At 42.7% G+C, this 13,753-nt stretch overlaps 2 protein-coding genes across 2 annotated transcripts; one reads left to right on the top strand and one right to left on the bottom strand.

Moving 5' to 3' along the window:
• Positions 1 to 756: 756 nt before the first annotated feature.
• Positions 757 to 4,409, bottom strand: LOC117848123 (uncharacterized). Its single transcript, XM_034729481.2, has 6 exons — positions 4,177 to 4,409; positions 4,007 to 4,083; positions 3,850 to 3,920; positions 3,250 to 3,756; positions 2,771 to 2,861; positions 757 to 1,224 (listed from the first exon to the last, which is right to left on the bottom strand). The coding sequence occupies exons 1-6, from the start codon at positions 4,346 to 4,348 to the stop codon at positions 1,138 to 1,140; spliced, it is 1,005 nt and encodes a 334-aa protein (XP_034585372.1). The 5' UTR covers positions 4,349 to 4,409; the 3' UTR covers positions 757 to 1,137.
• Positions 4,410 to 4,612: 203 nt separating this feature from the next.
• On the top strand, positions 4,613 to 12,295 carry LOC117848037 (uncharacterized). Its single transcript, XM_034729375.2, has 8 exons — positions 4,613 to 5,284; positions 5,390 to 5,515; positions 5,601 to 5,798; positions 7,129 to 7,356; positions 7,538 to 8,677; positions 9,447 to 9,806; positions 10,467 to 10,953; positions 11,299 to 12,295. The coding sequence occupies exons 1-8, from the start codon at positions 4,760 to 4,762 to the stop codon at positions 12,066 to 12,068; spliced, it is 3,834 nt and encodes a 1,277-aa protein (XP_034585266.1). The 5' UTR covers positions 4,613 to 4,759; the 3' UTR covers positions 12,069 to 12,295.
• Positions 12,296 to 13,753: the final 1,458 nt, after the last annotated feature.

Raw genomic sequence — 13,753 nt, 5'->3', positions numbered from 1 at the left:
ATACTTCTATTGCGACGTGCAAACTACTTTGCTCTAGTGGAAGATGACGACTCCGTTTCCAAACATCGGAGGAGCTCCATGTTTCATATGCAATTTTTTTTAAAGGATTTCATATGCAAAATCTTTGATATGCAGAACCCCCCTTTTTGCAGGGGCAGGATTGCAGATTAACGGGAAACTGGTCTGAAAATTTTTGGAAGAACTGACGAGAAAAATGCCAGCACGCGCCCTGATCTGACGGCCACGATGCGTTCCTTGCTTTACCTGTTAAGCCGTCGCCTGTCGGGCACCAGAACTGTCCGTGCCATCCACTTGGCGGAATAATGATACAGACTACTACGTGAGTACAGACGCATCCTGTTCGTTTTCTCCATCTACCACCACCAATCCAACAGTTCAGACTTCAAAAAAAAAAAAAACCCCAACCAACAGTTCAGACTTCAGAATCAGATGACGATAGGCTGGACAACGCCAAGTTTGGTCGATGGCAGATATGGTCAAGTCAGCGATATCGGGCCTGTTCGCTTCAGCTTATAAGTCGGCTGAAAAGCTGGAGCGGCTGATTTGTTGTGAGAGGAAAATACTATTTGGTGGCTGATAAGCCGGCTGAATAAGCTGAAGCGAACAGGCTGATCACTCGTGATATTTCGGAAGAACATTTCCGCAAGCAAAACCGACAGAATCACCGGTCTGAATATGAAGACAAACCGCTGATGGGTGACCCATCTATCGGCACTGAGACTGATCTCATTCATCTGTATAGAATCCATCCTGTTATTTTATTTCCTAATTTGTAGATGCTGCTCTGCAGCCACACTACCATCAAGTTTGAGGTGCATGTTACAAGACGGAGATTGAGCTCGCAGAAGAAGCAGTCACCATGTTAGAAAAGTATATAGGTTACATAAGCAGGGAATCATTGCACTAAGCCCCTGGGAAACTGTCATAAGAAAGCCTCAAACTGTTTTGCTACAAATCTTCATTGGCAGAAATTTGTAACAATCTCCAACACTTTATCGAATTAGGGTCTGTGCAGAGTGCCCCTCATATCTAAACTCACATGCCTGCTTTAATTATTCCTTGTTTCCGTTTGAAAACGAAAAACCATCCAGCCTTCCTTTTATTTATTATCCATCCTTACGCCCCATATTTAGGTGCCTTCCAGAGCTTAAATGCCACCTCATGTAGAAAGCGCTCGGCAAGCATAGCAAGGTTTCCACTGTGCTGTTGATTATATTAAAAGGCAAATGTTAGTTAGACTCACCCAGGAAATTAGATCAAAGTAAAAAAACAAAAAGTTAAACCACATCATAATGTGTACTGCATGCCTAGATTTTCCACACAAATGGGATGCCAAGGGAAATATGCATCACAGCAGTTCATATATGTCTGGCACAACATGAACTGCAGTTAATCAAGCATAGCACATGGTTAACCAGGCATAGCTCAAAGTATGGATCCTGGAGACTGACTACCGATAAATATGTTAAGATAAAAATCAAAATCCAGTATAAAACATAAATGGACATCGGAGTCACGTGTGTGAATCAACCTGAACCTTTGATCACGGCACACACAGAATATAGCCTATAGATGTCTTCAATTTTTGATGTCTCATTTCCATAAGTCTGAAATTTGCAAATGGTGTTGTGATCCTGTTGCCGTAAATGTTTTATTGGTTGCATTTCCCTTATATGCTGTTAGCTGTTTATATGGAGACAACTTACAAGGTGATAAGAACTTGCAAAATGTGTTCACTGTGGTCTACAGTCTGCTACACCATTCTAAAATATGCCAACATATTTTCACATCACTAGGCAGTAATTAGTAACATGTAGAATCTCACTACATTAGCAGAAATTTGGCTTTAAATTACCACAGTTTTGCCTGATATAGGGATGCCAAGGAAAGCAAAGTAGATAATCGTCCCAGAGACCTTTGACAATACGCACTGTAAAACTGTACAGATCTTGCATGATGCCCATGCTGCATATCAAGCTTTTATGCACCTTTAAACATAGACCTCAATAAACAGTTTTAAAATTCCCCATGTGGCAGCTTGTGCATGTAGCACATCTTTGGAAGGGATAACTCATCATACAGTAGTTACCCGGCCACAAACCTTTTAGTATAACCTCTCACAAGGTATGGCCATATTTGTAAACTAGGGTTCAGAACAAATGGTGTGAACAACTAAGTATATTACAACAGGGACTTGCCTACCCTGCCCAGAAACAGTGGGAGTACGGCATATCTAATATCAATTCAGCAACAGTGTTCAATACAAGCAAGTATCGCATTATTTCTAATGAGGGTGTATTTGGAAGAGCTCCCAGATCTGATTCTCCGCTGAATCCAGCAGAAGCTCTATCAAATAGTTTTAGTGATTCTGCTAATTCTGTGGAGTGATTCTCTAAAATGAACTAAGAGGCTGGGAGCTGAAAAAAGTAGCTTCTCCTGATTCTGTGAAGTGATTCTCCATCCCGATTTTAAGAGTTTATGCTAGAGAATCAAAGAGAATCACTTCCAGCCATAGAATCACTTCTCTCAGAGAATCAGCTCCCATAGAGAATCAGAATCAGATGGAACTCTACCGAACAGACCCTGATTGTCTACCTAGATGGGCAAGGAGAACTTTGATGTTTAAGTTGAACTGCAAACAACTAAACAGCAAAGAGACAATATCACAGGAATAGCGAAAAAGCATAGCATCTGTAGCACTCGGTACAAGTTTCAGCTATACATAATAAGTAGCATAGATCGAGCGCACCTTCATAAATTCCTCAAAAGAGAACCCTTTAGCCAAATCAACACGTGTTACTCCTTCCTGCCACTGTGCCAGCAGAATTGGATGATGAAGTCTGCACAACAAGCAGCGCACAAATGTAAGCCAGACCACACTATAGTGAGATGATTTATATATGAACTTCTATTACACCTATTAAGTGGTAAGTACATTGATTTTTAGGGCTGAGTGATATAAATGAAAAAAAAGATTATCTTGAGTTAAGTAAAATTGAAAGTCATCAATTAGAGTTAAGGGATTGCTCTTGGTTCTGACTCAAAGTGACTGCACATTGATTTTATCAATGGAAGAAATGAACAGTATATTGATTTATAAAGACCACATTATGTTTCACTTACATGCACTGCATAGCACAGGAGCAAAACTTAGTGGAACCAGATTATACTTCAAAACTTCAGTTTGAATTCATTTGGTAGAGAACTGGGTGAAGGAAAAATATCTACCTGACATCATCTAACGTATGTCCTGCTTTCATTGTATAGCTCTGGCGTGGGCGCAGTAGATTCAAGTCTGAATCTGCTTCAGGCAAAGAGGTTGATATGGAAAACCCATCCTTATTTCCAGAAGCCGACCCATAGCTCAAAATCACAGATACATGAATACGGGAAGAAATAGCTGAACCAATGGGCGCAGCTTCCATGACTGCAGCAACTAATTTCTCGAGCCGATTGAGATCTGTCTTCATTCCTAATTTCCCTAACTTGCTGCTTGTATTCTCCATGGCAACATGCATAAAAACTAGATCGAATTCAGATGCTTCCTGCACATTCCCATCCGAGAATCCTAGAAGACCAAACGCTCGGTTGACTACTCCAACCTCCTTAGTAACACTGGATGAGCCAGACAGTGCGGCAAAATCATTGGTTTGGAAAACATGGAAACCAAGATTTGCTGCAAAGGAGCTGACGCGGGGGCAGTTGGTGACCATGGCAGCTCTCAGTCCCGTAAACCTGAAATTTCAATTATCCCTACAACCGGTGAGCACTCTCACTTGACCAATTAACACACAGGATAGCACAAACCAAACACATCCAAGTACCCACCTCTCAGACAGCTTGGGAACTGCTAACTCCTGTCGATCCACTTGGGCAACTTCTTGATCAGTTTCCGCATTCTAACATTTAACAAATTCAAGCAGCGTTACACTTTCATTCAAGCATAATCACTCCCTTTTAACGCAAACGGATAGCAAGATCTCACCTTTCCAGGGTACAGATGATCGTACACGTCGAGCAGCTGCGCCAGTTCCAGAATCGTGCTGCTCTTCTCCTCGGTACCTAGGTGTAGCACACCACCGAACGATCAATCGGAGGAAGAACTAATCATCCAGTGGCAGAGATGAAGTGAGGGGAAGCGCGGTGAATTAGTACCGGTCGTGGGAGGGGAAGCCGGCGGGGAGCGGAGGGTGAGGAAGCCGCAGGATGCGCGGGAGGCGAGCGCGTCGAGGCTGCTCCCCGCAGCCGCGGAGCCCGCCGGAGGAGTGAGCAGCGCGGCGTGGCCGGCGGCGTAGAGAACCAGCGCACGGCTCGGCTTGTCCGCCATGGCCGCGCTCGTCACCTGAGCCCGCGCCCCCTTGCCTCTCACTCCGCCGCGGCGCCGTGCTTTATTCCGCGGGCCCACACGTCGGCCTCTCGCCCTACTTCCTCAACACGCGTCGCGGGACAGGGCCCACGTGTCTGTCATGCGGCCGAGATTCTTGCTGGGCTTGATCATGGGCTGGCCTCGAGAATGGGCTTGGTCCATTTGCAAATTCTAACGGCTTCAACGTCTGCGCAGATAAAAAAAAAATTAAGTGGACAAAAAAAAGAGGAGAAAGAAAAACCCTAACCCTAGGCAAGCGCCTCCAAGCCCCCCGCCGTCTCGTCTCGGCATAAACCCCAGCCGCTCTCCTCCGCGGCTCCGCCCCCTCCGCCGCCTCGACGCCGTGCTAAGAATCGCGGCGAGCGAGCTCCGATGGCCGGTAAAAAGAGGGCCCAGACCGACCTCGCGGTGCCCGAGGCTGTGCCAGCCTCGGACGCCTCCCGTGATGATGCCGCCGCCGCGGAGGCGCCAGCGAAGAAGAAGAAGCTGGCCATGGAGCGGAAGAAGGAGAGGAAGGAGCTCGACAAGGAGCGCCACCGCCAATCGGCCGAATCCGACGCCGCCAAGCTGCAGCCACCAGCCACGGAGGCCGCGGCGCCGGCGAATCCAACGCCCGCTCCGGCGGCGACGGGACCGGGGCTGCACATGAACGTGTTCAGGGACCTGGCATCGCCGGAGGCATCGGTGAGAGAGGCTGCGGCCGAGGCACTGGTGTCCGAGCTTCGGGAAGTGCAGAAGGCGTACGAGAAGGGTGCGAGGAAGGGGGAGAGGGAAGCTGCCGATGGGGACGCGTCCTCGCAGATGGAGGCCGAGAAGGACGATGGACTGGATAACTGCGCGCCTTCAGTGCGGTACGCCATCCGGCGTCTTATTCGCGGTATCTCTTCTTCTAGAGAGGTAGAAATGCTTTGCTTCTGGATGAGCTTAGTTTCAGTTTGATGATGTAATTGTCTGCTATGTTGATCTTTGGTTACTTCATTAACTTTGGAAGCATCTTTGCAGTATGCAAGGCAAGGGTTTGCATTGGGTCTTGCTGTTGTGCTCGAATCAATTCGTGCAATCAGGGTTGAAGCAGTTATGAAGTTGATCCCTAATTTATTGGAATATTCTTCCTCGATGAAGGGACCGGTAACTTGAAAATCTACTATCGTTATGGCTACCTGCACATCTCTTCTTTCCTATTTTGATGGCAACACACTTTTTTCTGTTTTAGGAAGCTAAGGACAACGTTTTGGGGCGCCTGTTTGGATTTGGAGCAATTGTGAGGTCTGGTCGGGTTTCGCGACAGTGGACACGTGACAAAAGCTCGCCTATTGTCAAGGATTTTGTGAATGAGGTTGTTGAACTCAGTACCAAGAAACGATATTTAACAGAGCCTGCAGTTGCAGTGATTCTGGATTTAGTCAGGAAGGTACATCTCTCAAGCACACACCAAAGCTGCTTTTCTCTACGATATGCGTAACATGTGCATACAAGGTTTACACAAGTTTAGTAGAATCTGATAGTCCGTGCTAATTTGTCCTATAACATTGGAAGTTTACTCTTGTTGTTACTGTAAATTTAAATTATATACGTGTAAATAGTCTAGGTACAACCTCTAGTTTATGTTCCTTGATGCTATGTTTGCGCAACAAGTCTTCATTAGATCACTGTCAGGCTCAATCGCACAACAAATTCTTGAATTGAACTGTTCTGATTGATTTACAGTTGTTACTGAATCGTGCTTTGTTAGTGAGCAAGAAAATGTCGAGGGTTGTTTGAAGAATGAAATATGTTCAACGATTGTTTTCTGTGATACAAACAAACATTTTTTTATATATTTATGCTTGTAAACATCACTTTTTACTAGTTAACAACATAATTGTAAACTTGAAGCAAATCATTTTGGTGAACTTTATGTATGCATGCAGATTACTTAACATGGTATTTTCCACATGGCCCTGTAAATGGCTGAATAATATGGTTGCTATGTGGATTTACCCTTATCCATCTAATAAGAGTGCTAATTTTGCACTTAAAATGGCATTTTATTTCCTAGTATTACAGTCAGAGGCATTCATATACTTCACAAAGCAAAAACAAGAACGATTAGGAAAATAAAATTGAAGAGTATGTGGAGTAAAAGGGCTCATGTGCAGAAGCAATGCAGAGGAATAAAGTGCTACCATCATACTACCTCTGTTCTTTTGTACTTGTTGACATCAACCCAGTCTCAAATACATATATCCTTGACCATCACATTCTCTAAGTGTTTACTGTTGAAAATGCAATCATTTGAAAGTTTTTTAATTGAAAAATCTACTAATACTGTTTTCATGTGACACTACTGTAGAAAGTCTTTTGTTCCTAATATTCACCTGAACAATTTATTGTGTTTAAAATCTGGCTCTAATAGATGTTCTACTGCTGCACCTTGCTTTACATTGCATTTCTGTTATTAGCATCTTTGCTGTATTCTTATCACACGTTGTCTTTGTTTTGGCTTTTAGGTTGTGATGTGCTTGTGACTGTCTGTTTTGCCTCCTAGATCAGCATAAAGCCCTATGTAACCTGTGGCTAAGGCAATAGTGATGTTTGCATTTTATTCATTTTGTAGAAGTTGCAACTTTAATATTTCATCATGGAAAAGAGGGTTTGCGGAACTAGATATCATTGTACATTTGTCAGTGGTACACTTGTTCTGGGAAGGATTTTCCCACTTGATTCATTTGAATGTTTGCTAACCTTTCTTTGTGTTGCAGCTGCCTGATGAAGCTATATTATCTGAGGTTCTTGAAGCTCCTGGTGTTCAAGATTGGTTCCACAGAGCTGCTAATATTGGAGATCCAGATGCACTCTTTCTAGCTTTGAAATTGCAGGAGAGAACTAGTGTCCAGAAGGAGATATTTGGGAAGCTTCTCCCATATCCATTCAGCCCTGAGAACTTTTTTGCAGAACATCATCTTAAATCCATTGCTGCATGTTTCAAGGTATTCCTTTTAGTAAGAGTATAAATGATCATGAGGAATTTCACAAAAAGTCGCACATTTTGCTACTATCCAAACTCATTGAGGTGTACTTTGTAGCCTGTGTTTCTTATATTTGTTAAAGTGTCTTATGTGAAGTGTCATTTGGTTTGCTGATTCTATGGTTTTGATTTAACTCGTGCAGGAATCTGCCTTTTGTCTTCCTCGTATTCATAGTTTGTGGCTTGTCATCATGGAGATGCTTGTTCGAGAGGCATCTCAGCATGATATTAACACCAGTTCTAGCAAGAAGCACAAAAAGAATAAGAAAGCCAGTTCCTCTGAGGATACCAAAAAGAATCTGCAAAATTTCTGTGAGGTTGTAATTGAAGGATCTTTGCTGCTCTCATCTCATGACAGGAAGCATTTAGCATTCAATATACTTCTGAACCTCCTCCCAAAATTGTCTCCTCCTGCTATTCAAGTAGTTCTGTCCAGCAAAGTTGTTCTTGGTTTGATGGATATTTTATCAAATGAATCGTCTTGGTTGTACAATGCTGGCAAACATTTTCTGAAAGAGTTAGTGGGTGTAGTAAGCGATGACAATGATCGGCGTGCTGCTGTCATTATTAATTTGCAGAAGTATAGTGGTGGAAGATTTGACTCCATGACGAAAACAAAAATTGTTAAGGAGTTGATTGGCAAATTCCAAAGTGTTGAAGATTGTTTGTGTCTTGTGCAAAATTTGATGGCGCTATTCGTGGATGAAGAGTCTGTCACAGATGAACCATCTGATCAAAGTCAGACAACTGATGAGGCTTCAGAAATTGGCCCAACTGAAGAGCAGGGCCCTCTTGGGCAAGGGAATGTTGATCTTCTTAAGAGTTGGGTGGTGAATACAATTTCATGTGTTCTAAAAAATCTAAAGCTTACATCTAAAGGAAATTCAGATTCTGAAATGGTCAAGTGCATTGAAGAAAAATTTCAAGTGCAGACTGAAGTATTGAAATTCCTCGCAGTCCAAGGTCTTTTCTCAGCATCTTTAGGAACTGAAGTTACATCATTTGAGTTGCAAGAGAAGTTCAAATGGCCGAAGAATCCTATATCCACATCACTACGTAATGAATGCATAGAGCAACTTCAATTCTTGCTGGAAGATGCACAAAAGGATGAAGCTTTACATGTTGCTAGTGAGGTCAAGTCCAACGACTTAGGGTACTACTTCATGCATTTTATTAACACCGTATGCAACATCCCCTCAGTTTCCCTCTTCAGGACCTTGAGTGGCAATGATGATAATGCATTCAAGAAATTGCTGGCTATAGAGTCAATGCTTTTCCATGAGGTTTGTAAATTTTTTGTCATTCTGCCCAGCTCATTAGTATTCTTGTTTTATGTTTTTCACCTTGCTAAATAAGTATTTAGCGTACAAGTATGTCCTGCTTATGTATACACTTGTCCATATCGAAACTGTCTATCTGCTATCTGGTCTTGAATGAGTGATTAACTGTAGAATCTATGATTTGCACTGTGCTATCCATGATTGTATCTTTTCTGAGCCAGATATTTACTAGTGTGTTGATGGAAAAAAAAATCTAAATATGTGCATATTAGGACCTTGTCTGCTGTGCAAACTGGAGCATGTACTGAAACTAAAACAAAAAACATTTGCATTGAAGCTCCTGCATATTTGAATTGTTGTGGTACACCATATGTATCATCACAGTTGAAATGCATGTTACTTTCTGAAACAATTTAATCGCTAAACATGAAATGACCTTTTCCATTGCAGTAAGATTGCAAGAACCAAATGCAGCTTCACCAACTTAGATTAGAAACTGAATGGATTCCTTTTTTCCCCAACTGGCTGGAGAGCTGCCCATCATTATATTAACAAGTAGAAAGTGTGTAAATTAAATGGATTCTTTAGTATAGCTTTGGACTGTTTTCTTATTTGGAAGCTGTGTTTCTCTTGTTATGTTTTTTGTGTTGTTTATTTAGATACTGTTAAATTGAATGGAAACTCATGTTTCACTGCAACTATTCCTCATGCTTTTACCATTATTTCCTCTCCAGTTTCCATCTAATTTCTATGGTTTCTTCTGTGTGAATAGGAAAGGAAAGCAGGCCCCGGATTGGACTCTACTAAGATGCATGTGATGCGTTATCTCCTTATTCAGCTGCTGCTACAAGTTCTTCTCCATCCCGATGAGTATTGGGAGGCCGCTGTTGATGTGACTATATGTTGCAAGAAATCCTTTCCTGCCATTGCTCAGGGTGACAACTCCAGTGGACAGGAATCTGGTGAACAAGGTTCACAGGAATCTGATGAGGATGGGTCAGAGCAATCTGGTAAGGATGGGCCGGAGGATTCCAATGAGGAAGTGTCACTAGAGTTTATGGATGTTCTTGTCCAGACTTTCCTCTCTATTTTGCCTCATGCATCTGGACCGGTGTGTTTTACCATTGAACAGGCAAGTATACTACATGAAGTTATATGAAACTCTGCATATTTTAGGAATCAATGTTAACAATACTTGGAATAAATGAGGCACATCCAATGCCTTATCTTCTATTGTTTCACCTATCTTGTGTAAAAATGAAAATATAGTAAAAACAGTGGTTTACTAGGGTATGTTTGGTTCTCGGCCAGGGTTAGCCTAGCCAAATTTTGGCGTGCTCTCAAAATTTTGTCGCCGTTTGGTTGTAGGCCAAATTTTGGTTGGACTCGAAAAAATTCATCGACCCTGATTTGGCCGAGCTGCCAAAACCTCCCACGGGTGAGGTGTCAGCTAGCCATTGCTTGCATGTACTTGGAAATATTAGATAATCAACCTTCAAATGCTATATGAATTTGTCTTCACCATTGTACTTGTGGTTTTATCTACAAAACAAGATCCCACATGCCTACGTTTCAATGAAGAAAAAATAATGACATGGACCTTACACGTCATATTCAGTGTATTTTTGGCAATGTTTTAGAATTTTGGCTTGGCCACCATCCAAACATGTCCAATGTAACCAAATTTTGGTCAAGACTGAGTTGGCTATGGCCAAATTTTAGCTTGGCCAGCTAGGGTCATCATCAAAACATGCCCCTAATGTGCTAGTCATTTATTTTCTTGAAACTGCAGGTTTTCCGCGTGTTCTGTGATGATATTACAGAAACTGGTCTCCTTGATATGTTGAGAGTTGTGAAGATCGATTTGAAAGGTCGTGGTCAAACTGATAGCGATGATGAAGATGATGGTCGTGTTGATATTGAAGATGATGATGAAACCGTAATGGAAGATGCAGAGGTTGGTGAAATTGATGATGCAGATGATTTGGATGAGGATACGGAAGATGATTCAACTGATGAAGGTGATGCTGATCAAGATGATCCAAAAGCAGTTGCGAATAAGGCAAAAGATGGAGAGAAAGCAGGAGCGACTAAAGATGGGGATGATTCAGATGATTCAGATGGCATGGATGATGATGCTATGTTCCGTATTGATCCTTACATTGCAAGGATATTCAAGGAGCGCAATCTTCCTGGTAGCGAGTCTAAGCAATCTCAACTTATGCGATTCAAGCTTCGCGTGCTTACATTACTTGATGTATATCTTCAGAGGAATCCAGGTACATTCCAATTAGTCAGTCCTTCCTACTGTTTTTTTCAGTCTAGGTGTTGATAGAAGGTGAAGGGTATAAGTTATTAATGATATTTTTGCTATTCTGTGATATTTTCTAAAGCACCAATATCTAAGCTATGTTATGCTTTCAAACAGTTCAGTCAAGAACGTTCTTGTCAATAATTGTTTTCGAGTTAAAGAGTTACTTGAACGACTATTGATCATGAAATTTATATTGTATTATAGAGTAGAGATAATAAAAGCAGTATTGGCAGTTGTCAATGAATTACTGTATCTCGCAGCTTTTGTTCTATTATTGTTTCTCTTACAGCCTTTATGTTCATGTCTACAGGAAGAATTTTGGTGCTGGAGGTGTATTCTTTCTTGATGCAAGCTTTTGTCAAATCACATGGTGCTGATGGCAGTGAACAGTTCAGGCATCGAATTGCTGGTATATTGCAGAGAAGGATATTCAAAGGAAGGGAGTATCCAGAAGGCAATGACATTGAATTTAGTAAACTTGAAAGCTTGTTGCAGAAAGCTCTAAGATTGGCATCACGGTCCAGATATAGCACAGTTGCTTCCGTAGCCCAGAATGCAACGTTCTGGATTCTGAAGATCATCAATTCGATGAATTGTACTGAAGAGCAACTAGCAAGTGTGGTTGATAAGTTCCGTTCAATCCTGAATGATTACGACAGGAAGAAATCACGACTGAAGCTTGGTTTTGTGAAGGAGGTTGTTCGGAGGTATCCTTGGATAGGACAGGAGCTTTTTGGTTTTGTCCTAGAGAAGGTCAAGAGCACGAGAGCTGAATACCGGAGAAATCAATTGTTGGAGTTGGTGGACTGCATACTGAAATCATGGGTTGGTGATGCATCAGAGGTGTTGATGAACCATTTGGCTCAGCTGTGCGAGTTGATACAAGATGTTCTTTCAAATGTTCCCGAGAACAAGTCGCGCCGCAAGGAAGTACGCAACTTTTGCACTAGGATCTTGCAAACGGTGCTGAAGCTTAATCTCAAAGAACAATTTAAGAACGCATTGAGCCCTGAAACCTATTCCCTCTGCCAGGTGCAACTAGGAACTGCATTCGCCCCCTTCAAAAATGATTCTAAGTAAATTCATTTCTCCACGGGTCAAGGCACTCTAGAAGTTTTGTGATGATTTAATTTTGCTTGTAATTTTTTGGGTACCGTGAGAGTAGGCTCAATTAAATTAGCATGCTTAGACTATCAGCAGCATGAAAGTTACAGTTAGCAACATGTACCTGTTTCTGTATCAGCATATGAAAGGATTGAGTGAATGGATAATTAATGATTCGAAACACCATGACAGAATTTGCCTCAGTTCTCAGTAATGTTTCTATTCTTTCTTTAAAATGCTTCCTTATATATTATCTTGAAAACTTTTGAAATGATACGTTCCAGCTGAATTAGTTTTGCTCGTGATTGAATACTGCTGCATCTCAGCCGTCCGTCCGCAGCCGCACGGATCCCAGACGTCCAGGACCGCTGCTGAGGCCGTTTCCCGCCAAAATCCGCCCACCACGTATTATTAGACTCGGGGTGGGCTTAGCCCCTCGGGGCGAGCTGGGCCATGTTACAAATTCATCTCTGTCGGGCGGGCTGAAAATTGCCCCCGTCGGGCCTTTTCACGTCTAGCAAGCCCAATATGCAAGAAATGTGTGCCAGCCCATGGTTCGGGATGAACCCGGACTTCACACTCCCCAGAACAGAAACCTCCCCCACGCAGCCCGCCGTTCGCCTCTAATTCCGGTGATCCTGTCTCGAGGACGCGCCGCCACTCCGTCTCTGGCCTCGAGGAAGCGCGCCTTTTGCCTCCGGTTCGGTCGCCGAGAACCGCGCCGCCCCTCCCAGCCGCCGCTCCGTCGCCGACGTCGAGCACCTGTCCCGTGCGCCGCTCCGAAACTTCCATCGTCCAGCACGTGGCAGCTAACTCCCCGTCCTGCATCTTTTATCCTAACCTGTAAGGTGAGCCTGCAGCTTCTCTCCTCTCCAACCCCCATTCTGCCTTAGTCGGTGAACAAGAGCCCCGGCCCGTATGATCCATTATCCATATGTCGTTGGCAAAATATTAGATTGACTGACTGCAACATATAGTCCACTGTCCAGACTTCGCTACTCTTGACTCACTTTGTGCACTTGGTACATTTACATTCCAGTCTGTTCAAGTATGGCGCCAATTTCGGAGTATCCTCAGGCCCGAGAGAGATGGACTTGGAGGAGGCAAGTTATGGGTGACGAGAGGACTAAGATTTTGTCAGAATTACTAGTTCAACATAATGGTACGCTTTACAAAATTTCTTAGAGCTATGTGCCCTTCGACAATTTAGCAAATTATTGCAGCATGTGCATCTTGTAGAATGTAGATGAAGTGTACAAGTGTAGCAAATTTCCAACTGTTGCATTACTCCTCACCTTCAGAAATAAGCGGTCTGATACCACCAGATAGCTGCTAAAAGGAAAATAAGTTGAGTTTAGGTGTGAGAAGAAAGTTTTCATGATCATATTTAACATAGTAGCATAAACTTACATTACTCTCAGGTTGCAACTTTTGGTTATCCAAGTTTTCATTACTATCTTTGCTAAGCTTGGGAATGTCAAATTTGCTGTATGAATGAACTTTGTTGTCATCTGTCCTAACATAAACTCGCTAACAGCATGTTACCATAGCAACTATTAAAGTGATCCTACTCAAGTCATTGGTTCCTATAAAGCTCACTAGCTCAGGTCTTCTCAGGCCACATCAACTAAAATTTGAGTGTCCATGATGTTTTTTGCTTT

This window comes from Setaria viridis, chromosome 1 (genome assembly GCF_005286985.2).
Source record: "Setaria viridis chromosome 1, Setaria_viridis_v4.0, whole genome shotgun sequence".
Lineage (NCBI taxonomy): Eukaryota > Viridiplantae > Streptophyta > Magnoliopsida > Poales > Poaceae > Setaria > Setaria viridis.
This window is presented reverse-complemented; position numbering and strand designations above follow the sequence as displayed.

Coding starts and splice junctions, on each gene's coding strand:
- LOC117848123 (XM_034729481.2), bottom strand. CDS start 4,348: ATGGCGGACAAGCCGAGCCGTGCGCTGGTTCTCTACGCCGCCGGCCAC. Junction 4,084..4,176: donor GGCTTCCCCTCCCACGACCG/GTACTAATTCAC, acceptor TGCTACACCTAG/GTACCGAGGAGAAGAGCAGC. Junction 3,757..3,849: donor GTTCCCAAGCTGTCTGAGAG/GTGGGTACTTGG, acceptor TTGAAATTTCAG/GTTTACGGGACTGAGAGCTG.
- LOC117848037 (XM_034729375.2), top strand. CDS start 4,760: ATGGCCGGTAAAAAGAGGGCCCAGACCGACCTCGCGGTGCCCGAGGCT. Junction 5,285..5,389: donor GTATCTCTTCTTCTAGAGAG/GTAGAAATGCTT, acceptor GCATCTTTGCAG/TATGCAAGGCAAGGGTTTGC. Junction 7,357..7,537: donor CCATTGCTGCATGTTTCAAG/GTATTCCTTTTA, acceptor TAACTCGTGCAG/GAATCTGCCTTTTGTCTTCC.